This window comes from Sinohyriopsis cumingii, chromosome 3, assembly GCF_028554795.1.
Source record: "Sinohyriopsis cumingii isolate HCF-2022 chromosome 3, ASM2855479v2, whole genome shotgun sequence".
Classification (NCBI taxonomy): domain Eukaryota; kingdom Metazoa; phylum Mollusca; class Bivalvia; order Unionida; family Unionidae; genus Sinohyriopsis; species Sinohyriopsis cumingii.
This window is the reverse complement of record NC_142963.1, coordinates 28,701,586-28,721,216: the sequence shown is the minus strand read 5'-3', so window position 1 is coordinate 28,721,216 and position 19,631 is coordinate 28,701,586. Positions and strand designations below refer to the sequence as shown.

General features: G+C 38.9%; 1 protein-coding gene across 2 annotated transcripts in view; it reads left to right on the top strand.

Annotated features, from left to right (window-relative positions):
- Positions 1–19,631, top strand: part of LOC149802602 (stress-activated protein kinase JNK-like) — a 100,236-nt gene that overhangs the window by 59,973 nt on the left and 20,632 nt on the right. For both annotated transcript variants that reach the window (XM_089951883.1, XM_089951882.1), the window contains one exon: positions 38–348. In XM_089951883.1, the coding sequence (XP_089808009.1) occupies positions 38–348 (311 nt within the window). The remainder of the gene's footprint in view (positions 1–37; positions 349–19,631) is intronic.

Below are 19,631 nucleotides of genomic sequence, written 5' to 3'. Positions count from 1 at the left end.
CACATATACCTCTAGATTTCCTTAACCACAGGAATAGATATTGATCAGTGGAATAAAATAATAGAACAACTTGGTACACCCTCTCAGGATTTTATGAAAAGGTTACAACCAACAGTACGCAACTATGTAGAAAACAGGCCCAAGTATCCAGGTTACAGCTTCGAAAAACTGTTCCCAGATGTATTATTTCCCCCTGACAGTGCAGAACATCCAGGGCTGAGGTCCACAATGGCAAGAGATTTGCTGTCAAAAATGCTTGTTGTTGACCCAGAAAAGAGAATATCAGTTGATGAGGCATTGATGCATCCCTACATAAATGTGTGGTATGATGATTCAGAAGTCAATGGGGTAAAGAAATATATTTGTTGGTTCAGTAATTTTATAGTTTGTTTTGGTTTGATAATTTGTGTCTGTATGTATTGTGTTTTGAAACCTGTTTGTTATGCCCCCGTCATATTAAGTGGAGGGGACATTTAGTTGTAGTCATATCCTTCAGCTCCATATATCGTAAATTTGGTTCCCACAGAATAAATTTTGTTCAACTAAATAAGTTTTAAAGTACCTTTGGTTCACTGTTTTCTTGTCAAAGTTTGACAAAGATAACCTATAGATTCTGTGTCACTTAAAACTTCGCTCCAGCATTATGAAGTTTTCACCCAGAAATACCTTTTGAAAGATTTCATGTATTGAAAATTTGTGTACATTGTGGGTCGGGTTTTTAAAAAACTTTCAGTATGATAAGACCTAAATTAGGTTTTTATTGTCATTTAACTCTTTACCTTCTGTTAACACATATATGCAATCATAAAAATAGCCTTGTAACCCGAGAGATGCATATACAAGCTGCTAATAATACTATCTCTGTCCCGGCTGGCTCATACATGCGTTTCTGGCCAAGGGTTGGGAAACCCCAGATACGCATATAGATGTTTCATATTAAAGCTTTGTATTGGATGAAATTACAAACATCCATTCTCTTTTATAATATTTAGCCAATGAAAATAGTCCTTACATAAAATGATGAACGTATTCTATTAGTAGTTTTACAGCATATAAGCAGGAAATTCTATTGAAAACGAGGTCAATGGTGACAGTAAAACAAAATGTCAACATTCATGTATTCCGACGATGATTCTGATGGAAGTTTTGAAGGATTTGAAAGTGATGATATTGATTTAAACCAGATTCAAGATGAAGGATTGGACATTAGCATAAGTCCTGTTTCGACACCTGACATTTCAGATTTATCTGAATCCAAGGATGAAACGCAAGACAATCAAATCTGGTCAGAACACTTGAGACCGGTAAATGTGGACGACTTTACAGCAGTTTCAGGGCCAACATTTCTTTTATAAGAAAATGCAAGGGAGATAGATTTCTTTTTACGTGCTTCAGGCAGTATCATAAAAAATTACCAAATCTGCAATAAAATAGTGGACACATTGGTGTGCAAAATAGTGGTGAGAAAAGTAATCTAATATACATTTTAAACCCAGATATATTGAGATATATTTTTTTATTATAACTATGTGAATATAAACATTGATTCCTGTGGATTATATGTACTTGTTGGTGGAAATGAGTAGCACAAAACATTGGTAAGTGTTTAAAATTTTATTTTTCATTAAATTACATAGTTTGCATGGGACAAAATCGATACAGAAAATGTAAATAACTCGAGAAGTTCCCACTCAGGCAGCTATTATGATGCTCTGGGGTTCAGCCTACAAACTGCTGCTAGAAGGCAGGCTGCTTATCAGGCTTAGTAGCCAGGGCAGCAAGTACTTGCAGAAGGTAAAGAGTTAAATCTTCAGAAGTTTAAGAGTGTTCAATTGTACCCACACTTTTAGGAACCCTGGGTCTAAAGCACTTTCCTTTTTCTGGTCACTGCCATCTCACCTTGGACTATGTGGGTTTGAGTCTCTGGCTCAGCTAGTGTTGGTATGCAAGAAAGCTTGTCAGTAACTTCCCATGGGTTGGTGGTTCTTACGTGGGTTTTCACAGGTTCTTCCTCCACCAGTTATACTGGCCATCATGTATAGCCTGTCTTGTACCAAGAAATAGTGTTAAACTCCAAAGCAGCAACAACATTACTTGTAGGGTGTACATGCAGCATTTACACATATTTCGTGTTCATATACATTATCCAGTCTAATATGTTAGAATATCTACCTCCTGGCAAATCAAAACCTCCCAAGTAAAAAGAAAAATGATGCTGAAAACATCTTATGGCTTGTTTTAGCCACAGAATGGTAAATCTCTTTGGTTAGAGAAGTTAGTGTGTGTTACGACTTCACTTCATGCTTTGTAAGTGTGATGTGTTAAGAATCTTTAGAAACACCTTAAATTTTTGTTTTTTCACAAGTTTGTACAATTCTAAGGAGTTTTCTCATCACAAATGTATACTCCATCAATTTCTTTATTGAATTTCACTGTCTGCCCTGTAGACAAATAATTTGCACTTAAGTTGTTTATTTTGTCATACAGTAAGCAACAGATCGGTACAGTACATTCCAGTACTCAACCTTTAGTGAATTTTATTGCAAGTAAATGATCTTTTTATTCTCAGGAATTGTGTAGTACCATCACCAGTTGTTGTTCTATTGCATCGCAGTACTGGTTATGTCAGTTTCCTTTTCCTTGTGATACCATATATCTCTGAGGAAGAGTCAACACAGTCCAAGGAGAGAAGGAAAAGTTTCAGCCCAGTTCATCTTCTCGCTACCCTTCTTCCTGCAGCAAATGACAACCTGTTTATGCTGCCCTTTACCAATATTTGGGTGGGAGAAAGACTTCAGCAACTCAGCATAAACCCTCCTCCAGAAAATGGCATTAGAGATTATTCAGAACATTTTTGCATTTGCCTATCAGCACACACAGGCATCCAATCCAAGAATAGAGACCCTGAGGTCTACCCACAACACTGTTAAAGAGGGACCTTCTCTAGTCAGCTGAGATTTTCAAAATGTTTGTCTTCATATTCTGATTCTCATGACCTGCCATCATTTCATGAGGCACACATTCCTTACATGGTTCTGTCCTTCAATATCACATCCACTTCAATATTCCTGGACATTATCCTTTAAAATAACTTTGTGACATATATTTTTGCAAGCGCACGTAATCCCACATTTAGTTCTTTATTTATCTTGGATTCTTTTCAACAAGGCCATCTAGTTTTGTCTTTTTATGGCTTTTCACTAATCTGGACATATCTTTGAAAAGATTTCTGAATTAGTTTCATCTCTCTATTGGATGTATTTTGATAATTGTCATCATGGTGTCTCCTGTCCTCTTGTAGAGTTAAATGTCAGCACAGGAATGCAGCTATGTATCTTCCCACCTTGGACCACCTACATTTGAAACCCTTACTGACAGACATTCTTTGCTTTGTCCAATGGACCAACAGTCAAATTTTAGACTACATGAGACTCCATCTCAACTGATGGGAGGACCTCCTGTAACTTGTGGCAGGTGTTCTCTTTCAGCACCAGATGCTAGAAAATTTGATTCACATCGATGCCAGTATAACTGGCAAGGATACCCATCTCTACATCGATGCCAGTATAACTGGCAAGGATCTCTACTTTCATTAACAAGCGAGGGTTAGTTCTTTAAGAACCAGTTCTTGCATGCTAATCTCCTAGAGATGAAAATCAAAGTGAGTGCCTTTTTGTCATGACATTAAGTGATTTGGGAAGGGCATTCTGATTCTTTTCAACACTTCTACTGTTGTCATTTACCTCTGAAGGCAAGGAAGGGATCAAGTCTCCAGATCTCTGCCTTCTTGGGATTTTCTCAGGTGGTGGCAGCAGTGGGAAAATAACATTCAAGTCTTAACATCCCAGTTAGTTTCTGTGTCCCATTGAATTCATTATCATGCTGGATTGAAGCATTTCACCCAGGATTATCTATATACCCCCAATTTTCAGTCAAATTAGTGGTCAGGTTTGACCCATGGTTTATCTTTTTCCAGCGAGATTGAACACAAACCTATATCTCTTGTCTCAGACTCAAAACCACGCCAATCAGTGACCTGTCTTTGATCTGGAATGGTTTTTGTTGCTTTGCCCTCCCTCCAACACCTTGGAATATCAAGGTCATTTAGAAGATGATGAAATCAAAGTGCCAACTAATCCTGATTGCTACCCATAGGCAGAAAAAATCATGGATCAAATAATGTTATTTTATCATTAAGAATGGTGGTTTGTGCTCATAAATTTGCAATTAGCATCATGAAATTCACAAATTATAGGAAGAAAACATTTTTTGTAACATTTTCTTTAACAACAAGAGGCAAAGTTATTGTGTGATTAGAAATAGATGACAGCAGCAGGGAAGTTCTACAGACCAGACTGTTCCGCCAAAATAAAGCCTCCTACAAGAACTTTCTCCGTAGAAGCCTCAGATTTCAAAAATAAGCCTTCCCACGAAAAATAATTTGCGTAAATTCGTTCCCGATTGCAATTTTTGTGTGCAAAATCGATGATTCTGGACAAGTAAAAAACAAAGATTTTAGGGGGGGGGGGGAATTTATTCTGGTGTTTTTTTTGCACAAAGGATTTGGCTGCAAGTCTCATGAATAAATTTGATCGAGACCGATTCGATATCTACTACGCGGATCATGAAGATTAATCGTGATAAAACCATGTGGTGTTGCCTGGGCGCGGCTGAAGAAATTTTTGAATTTGTTTATGTCCATATCGCCGTTGCACCAGGTCTGATGAATATTTCTCAACGTGTGAGTATCGACGCCATTGAAAACTGATAAGATATTGCAATTGTCCCTAATTACCTTTGGAATTTGCGTATATCGCTGCGTCACGTAAATCACATCGGTGTTCTTGTGTCGGCCACGCGAGAATATCCTAGCCGGATTAGTTTGCTTATCCAGCATAACATCATCGAAAACAACAAGATTATTAACATCGCCATCTAAATTTTCCACTGATGGAGCTTCATTGATGTCTGTGATGAATTCGATTGTGCCTTCGTCGGTATTGTCGCTAAATTCCTTTAGCACTTGATAACATCGCTGATCATCAACGGATGGCGCAACCAAATACAACTTATCCCATTTTAGCCATCGCATTATCAAATTTAGCAACAACTGCGTCTTTCCAGAACCAGACGGGCCAATAATTATCATCCTTATCGAATTCGGTAATACCGCGTTGTGTTTCACCTGCTCGCGTCGCTTCGTGGCTGAAAAATCAATTACATTCATGTTACTAGAATATATGGATCTATATTGTGTTAAATGTCGCACGCGCACAGCTACGATAAATCCAACCGAAATCGTCACACGCAATAACAGAAACGCAATTGCAGGAGAATGCGAAGTTTGTAAGACACGCAAGTTCAGATTTGTAAAAAAAAAAATAGAAGAACCGGAGGAGACATTACCGCCTCAATGAAAAATCTACCCGGGTTGCCCTGGGCGAAATATCCCGGAGAAAAGCATCTACCAGGATACAATTACTGCGGACCTGGTACGAGGCTCGATATAAGACTCAACGATAATAATCAACCAAATCCCAGCGAAGATCCAGTAAACGCCATCGATAACGCGTGTTACTATCACGATCTTGCGTATCGTAGCGGGGATTTACAACAAAGACATCTCGCTGATATTAGGCTAATTCATGCAATAGACGCGATTCCTGACAAAAGTTTCAAAGAAAAATTGGCAACTTGGTTGATAAAAGGCGCAATGAAAGGTAAATTAGTATTCGGTGCTGGTAAATAATAATGGAGCAGATATATTATTCTCCGCGAGGATTCTGGCGAGGAAAATCAGCAATTGCCAAACTCGCTAAAGCCGCTAAAGTAAAACAATCCACCGCTGAATCGTGGTTATCGAAACAGGCAGTCTGGCAAATATATCTTCCTCCGCCTAAGAAAATACCATATGCAAGTTTCACCGTCAGTGTCCCTAATGAAGTCCATCAGGCTGATTTAATGTTTCTTCCTTATGATACCGTCGACGGAGTCACATATAAATATGTCTTGACAGTCGTTGATATCGCCAGCAGGTATAAAGAAGCCGAGCCGTTATCGAATAAAACAGCAACGGAGATCGCTAAGGCGTTTAGCGAAATTTATTCACGATCTCCATTAACATGGCCGAAGCTTCTCCAGGTTGATCCAGGTCGAGAATTTCTTGGCGCGGTTACTTCACTGATGAAAAAGAATAATGTTAAAATCCGTCGCGGTATTGTAGGTGTTCATCACAATCAAGCTATCGTTGAGAGATTCAACAAAACTCTTGCAGAACGATTATTCGGATACCAATACGCGCGTGAATTTATTCAAGATAATCGATCTCATGATTGGGTATCAAGATTGCCTCATGTGATTAACGCGTTAAATAACGAAGTAACTCAAACAATAGCAATGAAACCCGCAATTGCAATTACAAAATCGAATATACCTCTAAAGCGAGATTCCACAATTCCGCCTGTGCTAGGTAGCGTCACTGTCAGGTATTTATATAAAGAAGGCGAGGCCGAAGGAGGAAGAAAAAGAGCAACCGATCCAAATTGGAGCGTTACAACACATAAAATATCAGCCGTAACAAGATCGTCAGGGAGACCAGCAATTTATTTTCTAGATTCGCAAGCGCCACAACGCGGATTTACCAAGGAAGAATTACAAATAATACCGAAAGATACTCAACTACCGCCAGCGTCATTAATATGAAACCGAATTCTACCTAACTGAGATAATTTTCTTACTCTTGACACGGCCAGATACACTAAATTTGACCAGGAAATTCTATCATCGACAATCCAAACTTGGCCATCCACGGTTAATCCCTGCGATGAATGTATCGTTGTTGCATATCCTAGTTTCCATGGCGATCTTTCTGTGTTTATCGCGTCATTAACAAGATTAATATCAACAAGAATAATATCATTCAGTACCAAGATCTTTTCCTCTCCGCAGGGTAAAGTAACACTGATATTTTGTTTCCTGGTATCAGCGGGCCTGTAACACAACGGCACCTGTAATGTTGGAATGTTCTCGCAATGAAGCTTGAATAACATATCCTGGATAATATCGCGAACAATTTTTCTGCTAGCAACGATCAGATGATCGGGACGCCACAAATTTAGAAAAATATCCATCGGAGTCTCGTCGATTATTCTTCTCATCACATTGCATTGAAACTTATTCAGTTGTAATCGAATTATTTTCTTAAATTCAGTCAGTAAAATATCATCGGATCTATAATCGGCGTCGATTTCCTCATAATAATCAACGAAGTTCCTGAGCCATTCGTGAGGAGATTCTCCATCAATAGGATCAGGCTGGCCATGATCTCCGCACATTACCACGGCGGTATTTTTCTCCTCCAGCCAGATCAGGAACGATTTTAATACAACTAAATTTACTGTGCAAATTTCATCAAATATTATAATTCTGTTGATATATTTATTTCCCATACGAGCCGAATCCCATAATCCACCGCTGTATTTGAAATAACTGTGATACGTGCAAGAATCAACGCCGCGTTGCCTTATTTCTCGCGCTAATCTGTGAGTTGGAGTCAACACGATCATATCAGATTTCGCAAATAAATTTATCGCTCGCGTTGTTTTACCGCTACCACCAGGACCATTCATGTAAACGAATTTACTACGTGAAATCGGGTCAAATGCAGATGCAGCCGTTGATATTTCCTCAAATTTATCTCGATGAAATTTATCGCAATCTTTGACATCGGCGTCTTCACAATAATCTAGGATATCCTCGTTTTTTATCCTCCAAGTTCCCCAAGAGCCATCGGCGATTAAATTATCCAGCCTATACTGGTATTTCTTATCGATATAAAACGAGTCCGTTGCGACCCTTACCGCGATATCAGAAAATTTATTTATCATCGACAGTAAATTTATACTCACATAAGCGAGCATCGATGATCTCAAATGCGTATACTGCGCTGATTCTCCATCGAGATAGCTAATTACGGTACCCAACTTTACTCCGTCAATAATAATATTTTCTCTGTTGCAGAATATTCCTCGCGATACCGTATCGGCAATAATAAAATCCATCTCGGCATCATTGATAAATAACCTAGCGTGTCGGTGTTTATGATCAACGGATCCTCCTTGAGTAAATTTGCCAATTATTTTTCTTCCAATATCTTTCGCGTTTTCACAATCCGTCGGCAACCACACTTCAGTTTGTTTCCTGTATGATATAATTGCCTCGCTCACCGTCAACGATACTAACATTGACGAATCCAGCATATATCTCAACAACACCGTAGGGACCCATCTGCGTTGAGATAAATGCCGACCAAACCAAATATAACAAATTTTATGTAAATTTTCAGCAAACTCGAATGAAGTGACACAAGCGAATCCGGTCATAACAAAATCTGGCAACGGCCCGTTAATTGCAACTCTCGTCATCTCGCTGGTGGGATGGCCAAATTTAGCAAAATAATCTGCACAATCGCCATATCCAAGGAAACTTCCAGGATAGCACGCGCTCATATCAACGGATATCATATCTTCGAAATAATACTTGGTATTCCACAATCCGCCATGGCCATACTCGATACAACTAAGTTGAATATCAGTGAGGTATTCGTTCCTTGTAGGTTTCCACGAATTTCTTTCTCTGGCAGCGTGAGCAGCAACAGACGGAACAGTAAAGCAGTTCGTTAATAACTGATCAGGATTTGACGAATATTTCACCGCGATATTTCTCATCGATTCATGCAATTTTTCATCACGGTAAATATCTCCGCGCGGCAATATAAACTGATCGTATTTTTCTTCGCTCGAGAATAACCAAACCGATATCGGATCAGACGCGGCTAATATTTTGATATATCTGAACATGGCATCGGAATTGTCCTTTGCACCATCAACGGGATAAAATTTAACAGCACGATCTCGCGGGAATATCATTACCGACTGCGACCACGCATGTGAATTATGATCAATAATTTCGATTGGAACTCCTCGAGATCTATACGGCGACGAATATAATATTTCTCCTGATAGCGTTTTCACCGTGATAGGAAATTTAAGTTTCTTACTCAACGCAGCAACATCGTCAATCGATGCGCCATCAACAACTGTCTTCGCCCATGAATTAATTTTATTCAACCTCAACTGGGTCAGACCAGATCCACGACGAGCGTTTTTCATGTGCTCGATAACACGCTCAGCCACGCAATTTATCATCGGTGATTCTTTCATCGCAGGTAGATTTTTCATGTCAGGATTATTATTTAGCCGATAAATTCCATAAACAACAGCACTAGATGGATATGCCCTGGCATAATAAGGACCATCGATTCCCAATAATAATCCTGGCTTCGAATTTTTATCAAGAATAACGTTTTTCTTACTGCCACGCACAGGATCTCGTTTATCGCGAATGATCCAAGTGTCGTCAGGCATTTGTGCAATAAATTTTATTCCGAAGATAAATCGTTCTTCTTTATGTTCGTTTTTTATATGCTCGATTATCTTCTTCGCTCGCTCCAGATTCATCGTAGCATCAACAGAGTTAGTTTTCCAAGTCGACCAAGTGTGAACCGCTCCATCATCGAAGAATTCCTTCTTGGCACGATCAACCTCGGGAATGATATATTCTGCCTCATCAAGATCAAATGCATCCATTATTATATTTTAGACAAATATCTAAATTATAATATGCAGTGCAAATGGATACCAATCGGATCAACAAAATCATGCGACAAATCCTGCAGAGGTGATTATTGTGGTGCTCACATATATGCGATTCGACGAGGCAGTAAAGGACCACAACGGTGTTTAGTTTGCCAAGTTGGCACTCGAGGAAAGACTCGATTGTGTTTATCCTGTGGAGGAAAGAATTATCGAGAATTACGCCGATATTACGAAAAAAATCCTCGTCGATAATAACATGCGAAGAAGATTATATTAATCGATTCAAGACAAATTACGATTTAAACAAACAGAATATTGTATATGGAACTGAAATCGACGATTCCTCCAGCAACAATCACGCACGAGTATAGATCTCATCCAACCATTGATGGATATGAAGCATCTTCGGATGGTGTTGTCAGAAATATCAAAACGAAAAATCAAGTCGGTAGTGTTAATAGATTTGGATATCTCAAAATTACCGTCGGTAATGATAAAAAACGAAGATATACGACTTATTTCTGTCACAGGTTCGTATACGAGTGTTATCACGGACCAATAAAAATCGGTCTTGTTATCGACCACATTGACGGAAATAAACTTAACAACAAACTATCCAATCTCCGGGCTGTAACTCAAAGTGTAAATTGTAAATTTAATGGCGGATATCGATCAGCTAAGGCGGTAAAATCATTAAATCGAGAAACAAATGAAGAAATTGTATTCACGTCGATGAACGCCGCCGCAAGGTATTTTGGTATTAATCAAGCATCGGTGCAACGCGCGGCAGAAAAAATAATCAACGCAGCATTTTCCTATGAATTTGGCGAATGGATCGAGTTTTACTATATTCCGATAATATCCGAAGAAAATTAATTGAATATTACAAAAATTATATAATGGACGAAGAAAATATAAATAACATCATCGAAGCCATCGATGATCTGAGAAAGAAAAAAATAAATCTTCCATCGGATCTAGACACGAATAAAATCCGATCCGAATTCGAGACGATTGTTCAGGGAAAACTCGAATACAAATACACGCTGCCGTCAGAGTACAAATTAATAAAAAAGATCCAAATTGCCATGTATCAATCACTTGCGACTGTCAGCGATGATCAAATCGAGGATTTTGTTAAATTATCTACGCTAGTGGAAAAAGCTAGATTGATTTTATCAGAAGCATATGAATCAAGAAAAATTACAAGTTCACGCGTCAGACAGCTGAAAAAACTTGTCGATGAGAGCAAAATTAGGGAATCCTGAAGATTTCCACAACAAAAAAAAACAAAAATTAAAAAAATATATTAATTTTGAAAATTTCCCCGGTTTTTATTTATTTTTTTGGCCTGTTTTTCCCTGGCAGACAGATTTGAAAATCTATGATTTTACCAGCAGATTGATACTTATCGTTTCCCCGCGTATATCAAGCAAATTTCCTTTCTGATCCGTTAGTTTGAAATTTATCCTTGACAACAATCGATTATGACATCTTAGGTAAAACGGATTCACTGGCTCCTTTATTATCAAATAACCAGGAGAGGCGCTAGGTGAAAACGAATACAATATAAATCCCTGCTGCGCCTGATTTGACTCTGACGAATCAACATTGTAGCTGCCCTCGACAACATCCGCGTGAAGATAAATCGCGATAACTTCCGTTATGTTAACGATACCTGGCGAGATATGCCGCCCCTGCCCGGCGGGATCGTTATTGTGTTTGAGAATCGATTCTGATTGTATTTTTTTAGTCCACGCGGCATGTAACTTCGGAAATAAATCATCGATGGTATCAGTAACAGATTTTCTCATTTTATCAACATCATAATCGGGAAATTTGAAATTTGGTAGCGTTTCCTCGGTTAAACCAAATACTCTCATGAATTTTTGTTTTTCTCCTGAATTTCTGATCAACTCGAATTTGCTAATAGGAAGAACATAATCGGCAATTGATATATCGTCGACTATCGCCTGAATAAACATACCATGATAATATTCAACATCATTCGCGAGTTGATTTAAAATTTTCACGCGTCCGATAATTTCGCTACATGAGCCTGATTTATTTAAGATGCATTCATGAAAGGATTCCCGCAATAAATTTAAATGTAATTTATGTTCTTGATTAAATTCGTTGATGGTTCTTCTTATCGAGATGCCTTCTATGGGGAATATTTTCCTGTTAATGTGGGTAGCGTCGAAGATTTTCACACCGGGGGGAATTTTGGGAAGAACCAACCACGAGAGAATTTTTTCGTCCCTAAAAGTAAAAGCGAACATTAACATGTTAAATTTGTGGATGTTCACGAAGCTGATGGCAGTGTGGATTAGAGACTTGTGTTTGATATCTCCGTACCATCCTTCGTCGGTGGTAAAATCTGATTTTTTTGGCTCCGGTTGCTCTGGAGGAGCTTCCTCGTACCAACCTGGAATAATAAAATCAGATTTTTCTGGTTTTGCCAGAGGTGCGATTTCAGGCCAACCTAATATGGTCCTAATCGATGATTGGTAAATATCTACCATGTACGGTGATTTCACTTCTATCATCGATGACAGCGTTGGATCATGCGAGGATATCTTTATTCCCGGGGTAGCATCGCCGGTTATATTTGATATTCTACTGGTAAATTCCTTACCTAGTTGCTCAATTTCGTAACTGCCTGTTGGTATGCCAACGACGATCCAATCAGGTGTTCCATCGGGTTTGTTTTTGTTGGCAAAAACAAGTGAATTGTTTGATAATAATTTGCCAAATGATTTCGATCTAACATTGGGCCAGCTATTGTAGACACGCAATTGTGTTAACGCAATTTCTTTGACGCTGATTGGTGTTGGAAAATTGATGCTAAATTCAGGTTTGGTGGAGCTTAACGATATTAGTGTTGTTGTCGGCGGTGTCGTGTTTGTCACGATCTGGGCTAGTTCGGACATTATTAATATTCATTTGTTCAATCTCCGAGTAAATACTGATCATTGCCGAAAATTCTGGATCGGAGATAACGCTATCGTTGAGACTTTCAGAAAGAAGCGATGATAATCTCGAATACGCGTCGTTGACCTGGGATAATTTATTCTTGTACAATGATAACTTTTCACTCGTGCACGAGGATATCTTTTTCGCTACGATATTGAGAACACCAGCGATTGTCGTTGTTGACGAGATTATTATCGTTGCTACGATCGGCGCTATCGTTGTTACCGCGGATAAAATTATTCCAGCACCAGCGACTACCGCAGATACCGCGTACACAGCGACGTCAATGGTAACTAATCTACGCTGGTATTTCTTTATTTTTGTTTGATATTCGTCGAGGAGCTTTTTTAACGAATCCTGCCATGAACGCGCCTGATTGTAACGGTAGTCAGATGCGGTCATTTATTAGTATCTACGATAACAATTACGGATAATATGGCGTATGTTCGGATAAAAATTCGAAAATTACAGAATAATACACTGATCCCATGGTGGTTCTGTCTGGCGGTTCTAGTGTGAATGTTATTTTGCTATATTCACTTAACGAAATAATAATAAAAAATCCAGGGCAGAATTCATAAATTTTATAATTCTGTTCCAGTTGTACCTTAAATTTTATATCGGAGATAATATGTACTCGATATGAGCCAGCAATTGGCGCGGTAAAGCTAAATGTGTTATTCTCGGGTGTCCAGATAAAATCATTCATGGTTAACACAAATGTTAGATTGTATCGCATAATTCTGTCTATCAATTTATTTGTCACATAAATTTTCGCCAATCTTGGGATATTCATTGACGATATTTTTGTGTTGATATCGTTAATTTTTGTAGTTGCGTCGAGAAGATCCGAGCTCAATTTTGGTATATCAGTGGCGTAAACGAATCTATCGATCTTTTGGTCAATAGCTCTGTCGTACACTGATGTATCGACCTTTTGACGCGCTAATTCACGTACCGCGTTAATATCCTCGTTGATTTTTTTTATTTTCTCATCTGTCGATTCACGCGCCGCGTTAAACCCCTTGGTAAATTCGGGAACAACAACATCGCTGAGTTTATTAATTTCCTCGCTGATTTTTTTGTTGAGATCATCGATTGTTGTTCTCTGACCCAATGAGATATTTACTTCGTTAATTTCGGCAAGAATATTAGTAATTTCCTCGTTGATTTTTTTTATTTTCTCACTGAGATCGCTGTGTGTAGTTGAGGAGGTATCGATGAATTTTTTTATATCCTCGTCGCGTTTTTTACTGAGATTTTTTGATACCTCCTCGAGTTTTTTAAGATCATTATTTAGCTTGTTAAATCTTTTTGTTATTTTTTCCTGGAAATCATCCTGTGATGCCTTATCGGACTTTAGAAGCATCGCCGCTGATAACTCGCTATTTTTTTGTTTTATATCCACGAGATCGGCCTTTGGTGGGAACTCTGCGATAATATCGGCGATATCAGCGATAGATTTCAACACTAATTCTGATTGACGAGTAAATTGACTGATATGATCATTATATTCGTCTCGCTTGATTATATCAGCTATTTTCACGTTGCTGGTGTGTAATCTTCCCTCGGTATTTTGAAAAACAGCAACCTCGCCAGGATCTACTTCTGACAGCGATAGGAGATTGTTAATATCACTCTTGGTTGCAAATTTTGATGTATCGATGTCGCCTGCTTCTGTTTTTTCCTTCCTAAAGAGCGATCTACCGTAAATGTCAACCATGATATTTATCTACGGTATATTCAAATAAAATTTTGTTATAAGGGCCGGATGATTTTGAAATTGCGTCAAGAACATTAATTGACTCTGGACCGCATATCGGTGGATCCGCTAATGTTTGTGTTGGAAGAGTCGAATACCAAACCGGAAGTCTCAGCGAAGACACGTATTTGATAAATTCGTTTGGTGGTGCTAATCCATATGAGTCAAAGTAAACGACTTCGCGAGGATTAATCGCGTAGGCAACCCAATGCGTGCCAGGGCCGGTATTTTTATCGAGATTTATTATTCCCGTCTCGGTAGGGTTTGGTTTTTCTGGTAGTTGATCCCGCATAAATACGCCTCTGAAAAATTTTATTTTTTTATTCTTTGCTTCGCTAAGTAGATCTAAATTTGATAGGGGCGTGCTAATCTTAGGCCGGATCCGTATGGGGGGCGTCTTAGATAAAGGCCGTTCCCCTTTTTTTTACCGTATCTTCCTCCCATCACTTTTTGTGCTAATTTGGAACCTATACCTCCGAGCGCACCTAATCCTACTGCTTTTGCGGCTGCCGGAAGAATCCCAGCTAGCAGTCCCGGAAGAGCGGCAAACAGAGGAAAAATACCGCCTGTTTTGACCATGTCTCTGATGGCGCCTATAGAAAGGCTCACATGAACACCGGAATTTGCTGATTTGGCCTTGGTAAATCGTTCACATTGACCTCTAGTTAGTGATAGTTTGTTAGGCCCACCGTGAATCTGATCGTTTTTCAGTGTTAATTTCATACCGCATCGCTTTGATATCGCTGTTTGGAGTTTTTTCATCTGACCTGGGGTCAGAGTTACACTGACGTGTTCATATGGCATATTAATAATCGCTTAATCTAAATTTGGAATTTGTCACATGTTCTCGACAGGAGCATCGATGACTCTCATTCTGCCGCTGATTCCCTCCAAGATCATTGTTCTATCGCTGAGAATAACCGCAACTGCTCTATATAAATTATTTCCTGTGCGAATTCTGGCTTTGAAATGAATATCAACAACGGATTGCTTTATCAGGTCGAGATGCTCCAGGGAAAAGTAGTATATAGGATAGCGAGTATTAAAATCTAGCTGTGATATTTGCAATCCGGTATCGATATTTTGATCGCGACCCATAAAACTTAGCAATCGATAATACGCGCGAGCTGTCGAATAGTTGTCAAAATTAATTGATATTTCCTCTGATGGTTCTTGTTGGCCATTTACTCTCAGTGACACGTTTGTTGCGTTGATACTATCGAATATCATATGGCTGTATAATTGATGATATCTTCGCGTGTGCAAAAAAGCGATAAAGATATGCCTAGGTGCAGAGGTACCTTGCTGCGATGCAATACGCCAAGTAAAATCACCATCAATATCGGTAGTTATGGAATCTGTTGTTGTTGTTAGCCATGACATGACAGATTTACCGCCTTGGTTCATAAATGACAATAATTTTTCTTCTTCGATTATTGATGGAGTTATCGCTGGCATCCACAAGGTAAATTTAAGTAATTTTACCTGGCCGGCATTTCCCGCATCGAGAGCATTTATCATGTTAGTAGCGTAATCGATATTACCTTCTCGCCAGATAGCATCATCGCTATTTCCTTTTCTGATAAGTGTTATGGTATGTTTCGCCCCGTAGATAATTTTTCTGAAATGCCTGCAAAATCCGAATATATGGGATAACGGAATAGCACAAGAGAATCTTCTGCGAGCTCCTTGCAGCATAGATTTTCGCGTGGCAAATCCAAGATTATAATCATTATTAGTGCCAACAGGGAGATCTTGGAGATTTGCAAAGGGGGCGGCTGGAGGACCGGTGCGATCATTGGGTTGTCTGATGTCAAGCGGCCTACTATCGGGACGATCAGAATTATCTTTGGCAAACATCATACTAGGACCAGCTGATCTAGTAAAATCATCCGAGTATCTAGCTAGGCCTATTATCGTCGTTGCTAAGTCAACATCATTGGTAATTGACTCAATCTCTCTTCCATCAATCATGTAAGTTGCGCTCTTGAATAACGCCATAATACCGTTGTTAACAAATCCGACTCTAAAATCTGCTGCATAGGCGGTATTATCCGCTTTAACAACTTCCCCGGTAACTTCGATATATGCCTCAGATGGAAGAAAATATCTTGTTGTATCGTGAACTTGAATTTCCAAGCGATTAGATGTATTTGGTTCAACTGCATCGTACGAGAAATACTGGAAATCTCGCACGGATGTGTCTCTTCCTACGGGCTCGTCCATGTCGAACACTTCATTTGACACTTATGCGAACATTTATTATTAAGAATATCATCTAAAACGAAGACCACTGCCTGAAATAAAACTTGTATTAGCAACTTCATTTGCGAGATTTGTCTTAGCAACTTCCTGCGCTAGATTTGTCTTAGCAACTTCCTGTGCTAGATCGTTTATTTTTTTATTTGCCGCGTCGTTTATGGCTTTGCTGATTTCGGGTGGCATTTCTCTGGTGCTAGGTAATTTGACGGGTTGTTTTTTGCGCATTAAATTTAATATTTTACTTTTGACAACATTGAAGCCCTTGCTGGCCAAATTACCGATACCAGAAATGGCAGTCTCGCCAATCTTTCCTATTGCTTTTAACCCGAACTGTTTGACCACGGGTCCGATTTTAGGTATTATTCGCGTAACGAGACTTCCAATGATATCGCCAATCCATTGCCGTGTATATATTTGTACACGGGCAATCTAGAGTTTACTATGCGGACCTGTTTGGGTCTGCGCTGATGTTTGTGAACAATCATGTTATTTCAATTATGTTGTTTTAATCGATGAGTTCATCGACAAGTTCCTTGTAAATGTGAGAATTGATGATGCCACCGCGGAATAACCGCTGACAAATATCTGAGGCTTCGTTGATTACTTCGCGAGAGTTATTTCCGGCTCGTTTTCCTCCGATTAATACCTCGAGGCGAGATACATCGTTGACAACACTGTCAGGGCAAATTGTATATCCGCTTCCTGTTTTTGGTTCTGATTCATCTGACGATGGACCTGGCGAATCAGACGACATTGGTGAATATATTTCTGGTGGAGGTGAAGGGGAACCCCTAAGTGCCCACCCCTCGCGCTTGATACCCCATCTTAATTTGGGGGAAAGTACGGGACCCTTCCAGTTTGTCAGTTTGGGGTCGAAGGGGGGTAATGGTTCTGAAGGGCGGGTGATGGGCCTGACTAACGTATAAACATCTCTAGTAGATGGTGGTCTTTTTGTCTCTGTCGCTTTTTCTCTAGTAGATGGTGGACTTTTTGCCTCTGCCGCTTTTGTTGATTTGAATTGATCAACCTCCAATAAAAATTTTGCAAAATTTTCATCATTGTAAACTATTGGTTTTCCTAAACTACCAAAATAAATTATCGCCTGCCAATCAATTTCTCCGACTTTATCAGCAATATTTTTTTTCAAAAATAAATTTTTAGTTTTCGGAGAATCATCCGCAGCAACTACCATTTTTTTAATATCATTATCGATTAAATCCATATATTCTTTGTTCAAATAAATATCTGCGGGTAATTTAGGATCAATTATTAATGAGCCATTGTACACAGATGGTTTATATTTGCTTGGTTGAGTTACTGGTTCCTGATCACTCTGATCTTTTTTCTTTTTTGATTTTCTCTCTTTTTTCTGAGGTGGAATTTTTTCTTTTGGTCTAGCTCCTAATTCCTCTAGTTGAATATCTTCTTCCTGTGGTTGAATTATTGGTTCCTGTGGTATTACTTTTCTTTTCCGTGTTTTAGCTTTTTCTTCCTTCTCCTGTTGTCTTCTTTCTTTCGCCTGCTTCTTTTCTTCTTTCGCTTGTTGTTTTTTTTCTTCCGCTTGTTGCTTATTATATTTTTGTGTACTTCTTGCTTCTGATAAAAATCTTCTGTAAAGTGGATCCGTTACCTCACTCGCATGTGTTTTTTCCGCATAAATTTTATATAACATAGCATACCAACTGTCACGAGTTGCATATCTTTTTCTTCCTATTGCAGTCAAATATTCATTTCGAGAGACAAAATAATCTTCCGCAAATTGGCCAAACTCATCTATGTTATACAGTGTCGAGAGCGGTTGTGATATTATTTCCCATCCCTCATCGGTGAAATTTTCTCTTAAATTATCGATATTATACTTCCCTTTTATCATTACAGGTTTTCCTACTTTAGGTTTTCCCTTACTTGCTCCAGAATCAATTGCAAGTTGCCCCTGTTGTGCTGCTGCTGCTATTGCTAATCGCTCGGGTAATGTTCGTGATTGTTCCTCAATACCTTTCAACATGGGAAAAATTCCCTTTTTCCTGGTATCTGGATCTTTTTCGTCACCAAATACAACTTGCTCGATTGTTCCGGTAACTGGCTTCAACCATTTCGACGATACCTCGGAGATTCCATGTTGCACATCTTCGTAACCACGAACATTTCTCTTAAATAATTGTTTTGTCGGAATAAGCTTCTTTAATGCCGCTAATTGCTCTCGCGCTAATCTGGCAGAATGAGGCTCTCCAACTGTGCTAGCTTTCGGACTCATATTATTTTCAACTATATTGTTTTAATGCGACGTAAAATTAGGATCCGCAGCCAAATCCTTTGTGCAAAAAAAACACCAGAATAAATTCCCCCCCCCCCCTAAAATCTTTGTTTTTTACTTGTCCAGAATCATCGATTTTGCACACAAAAATTGCAATCGGGAACGAATTTACGCAAATTATTTTTCGTGGGAAGGCTTATTTTTGAAATCTGAGGCTTCTACGGAGAAAGTTCTCGTAGGAGGCTTTATTTTGGCGGAACAGTCTGGTCTGTAGAACTTCCCTGCTGCTAGATGACAGTTAATTCCTTTGTGAGTCTAGTGTCAGGATTCAGCATTTGAGGCAGATGGTGTGATTTATTTTGGGTGAATATTCATACGCTTCCATCAGGCATCAAGCACTACTCTGAAATAATATAATGAAACTAGTGTGTGTGAAGTAGATACATTTCCAGTTAAAATGGTGAAGATCATGGCAATAGGCCTTTCTGAAAATAGGCTCAATGCCCATTAATTCATACATGTGGTACCTTTCCTAGTTAGTAAACATCCAGAATGGGCAGATATTGAGAAAGAAAACAATGGCTTTCTGTCCAAGATCTAAGAAAGAAATCTACAAATTGTTTTGAAACTTAGCAGCAATATTTCAAACACATTTTTTTTCATCAGATATAAAAGCCTATTCTGTTCCATGTATAAAAAATATCCCTGAAGGACTTGGCTG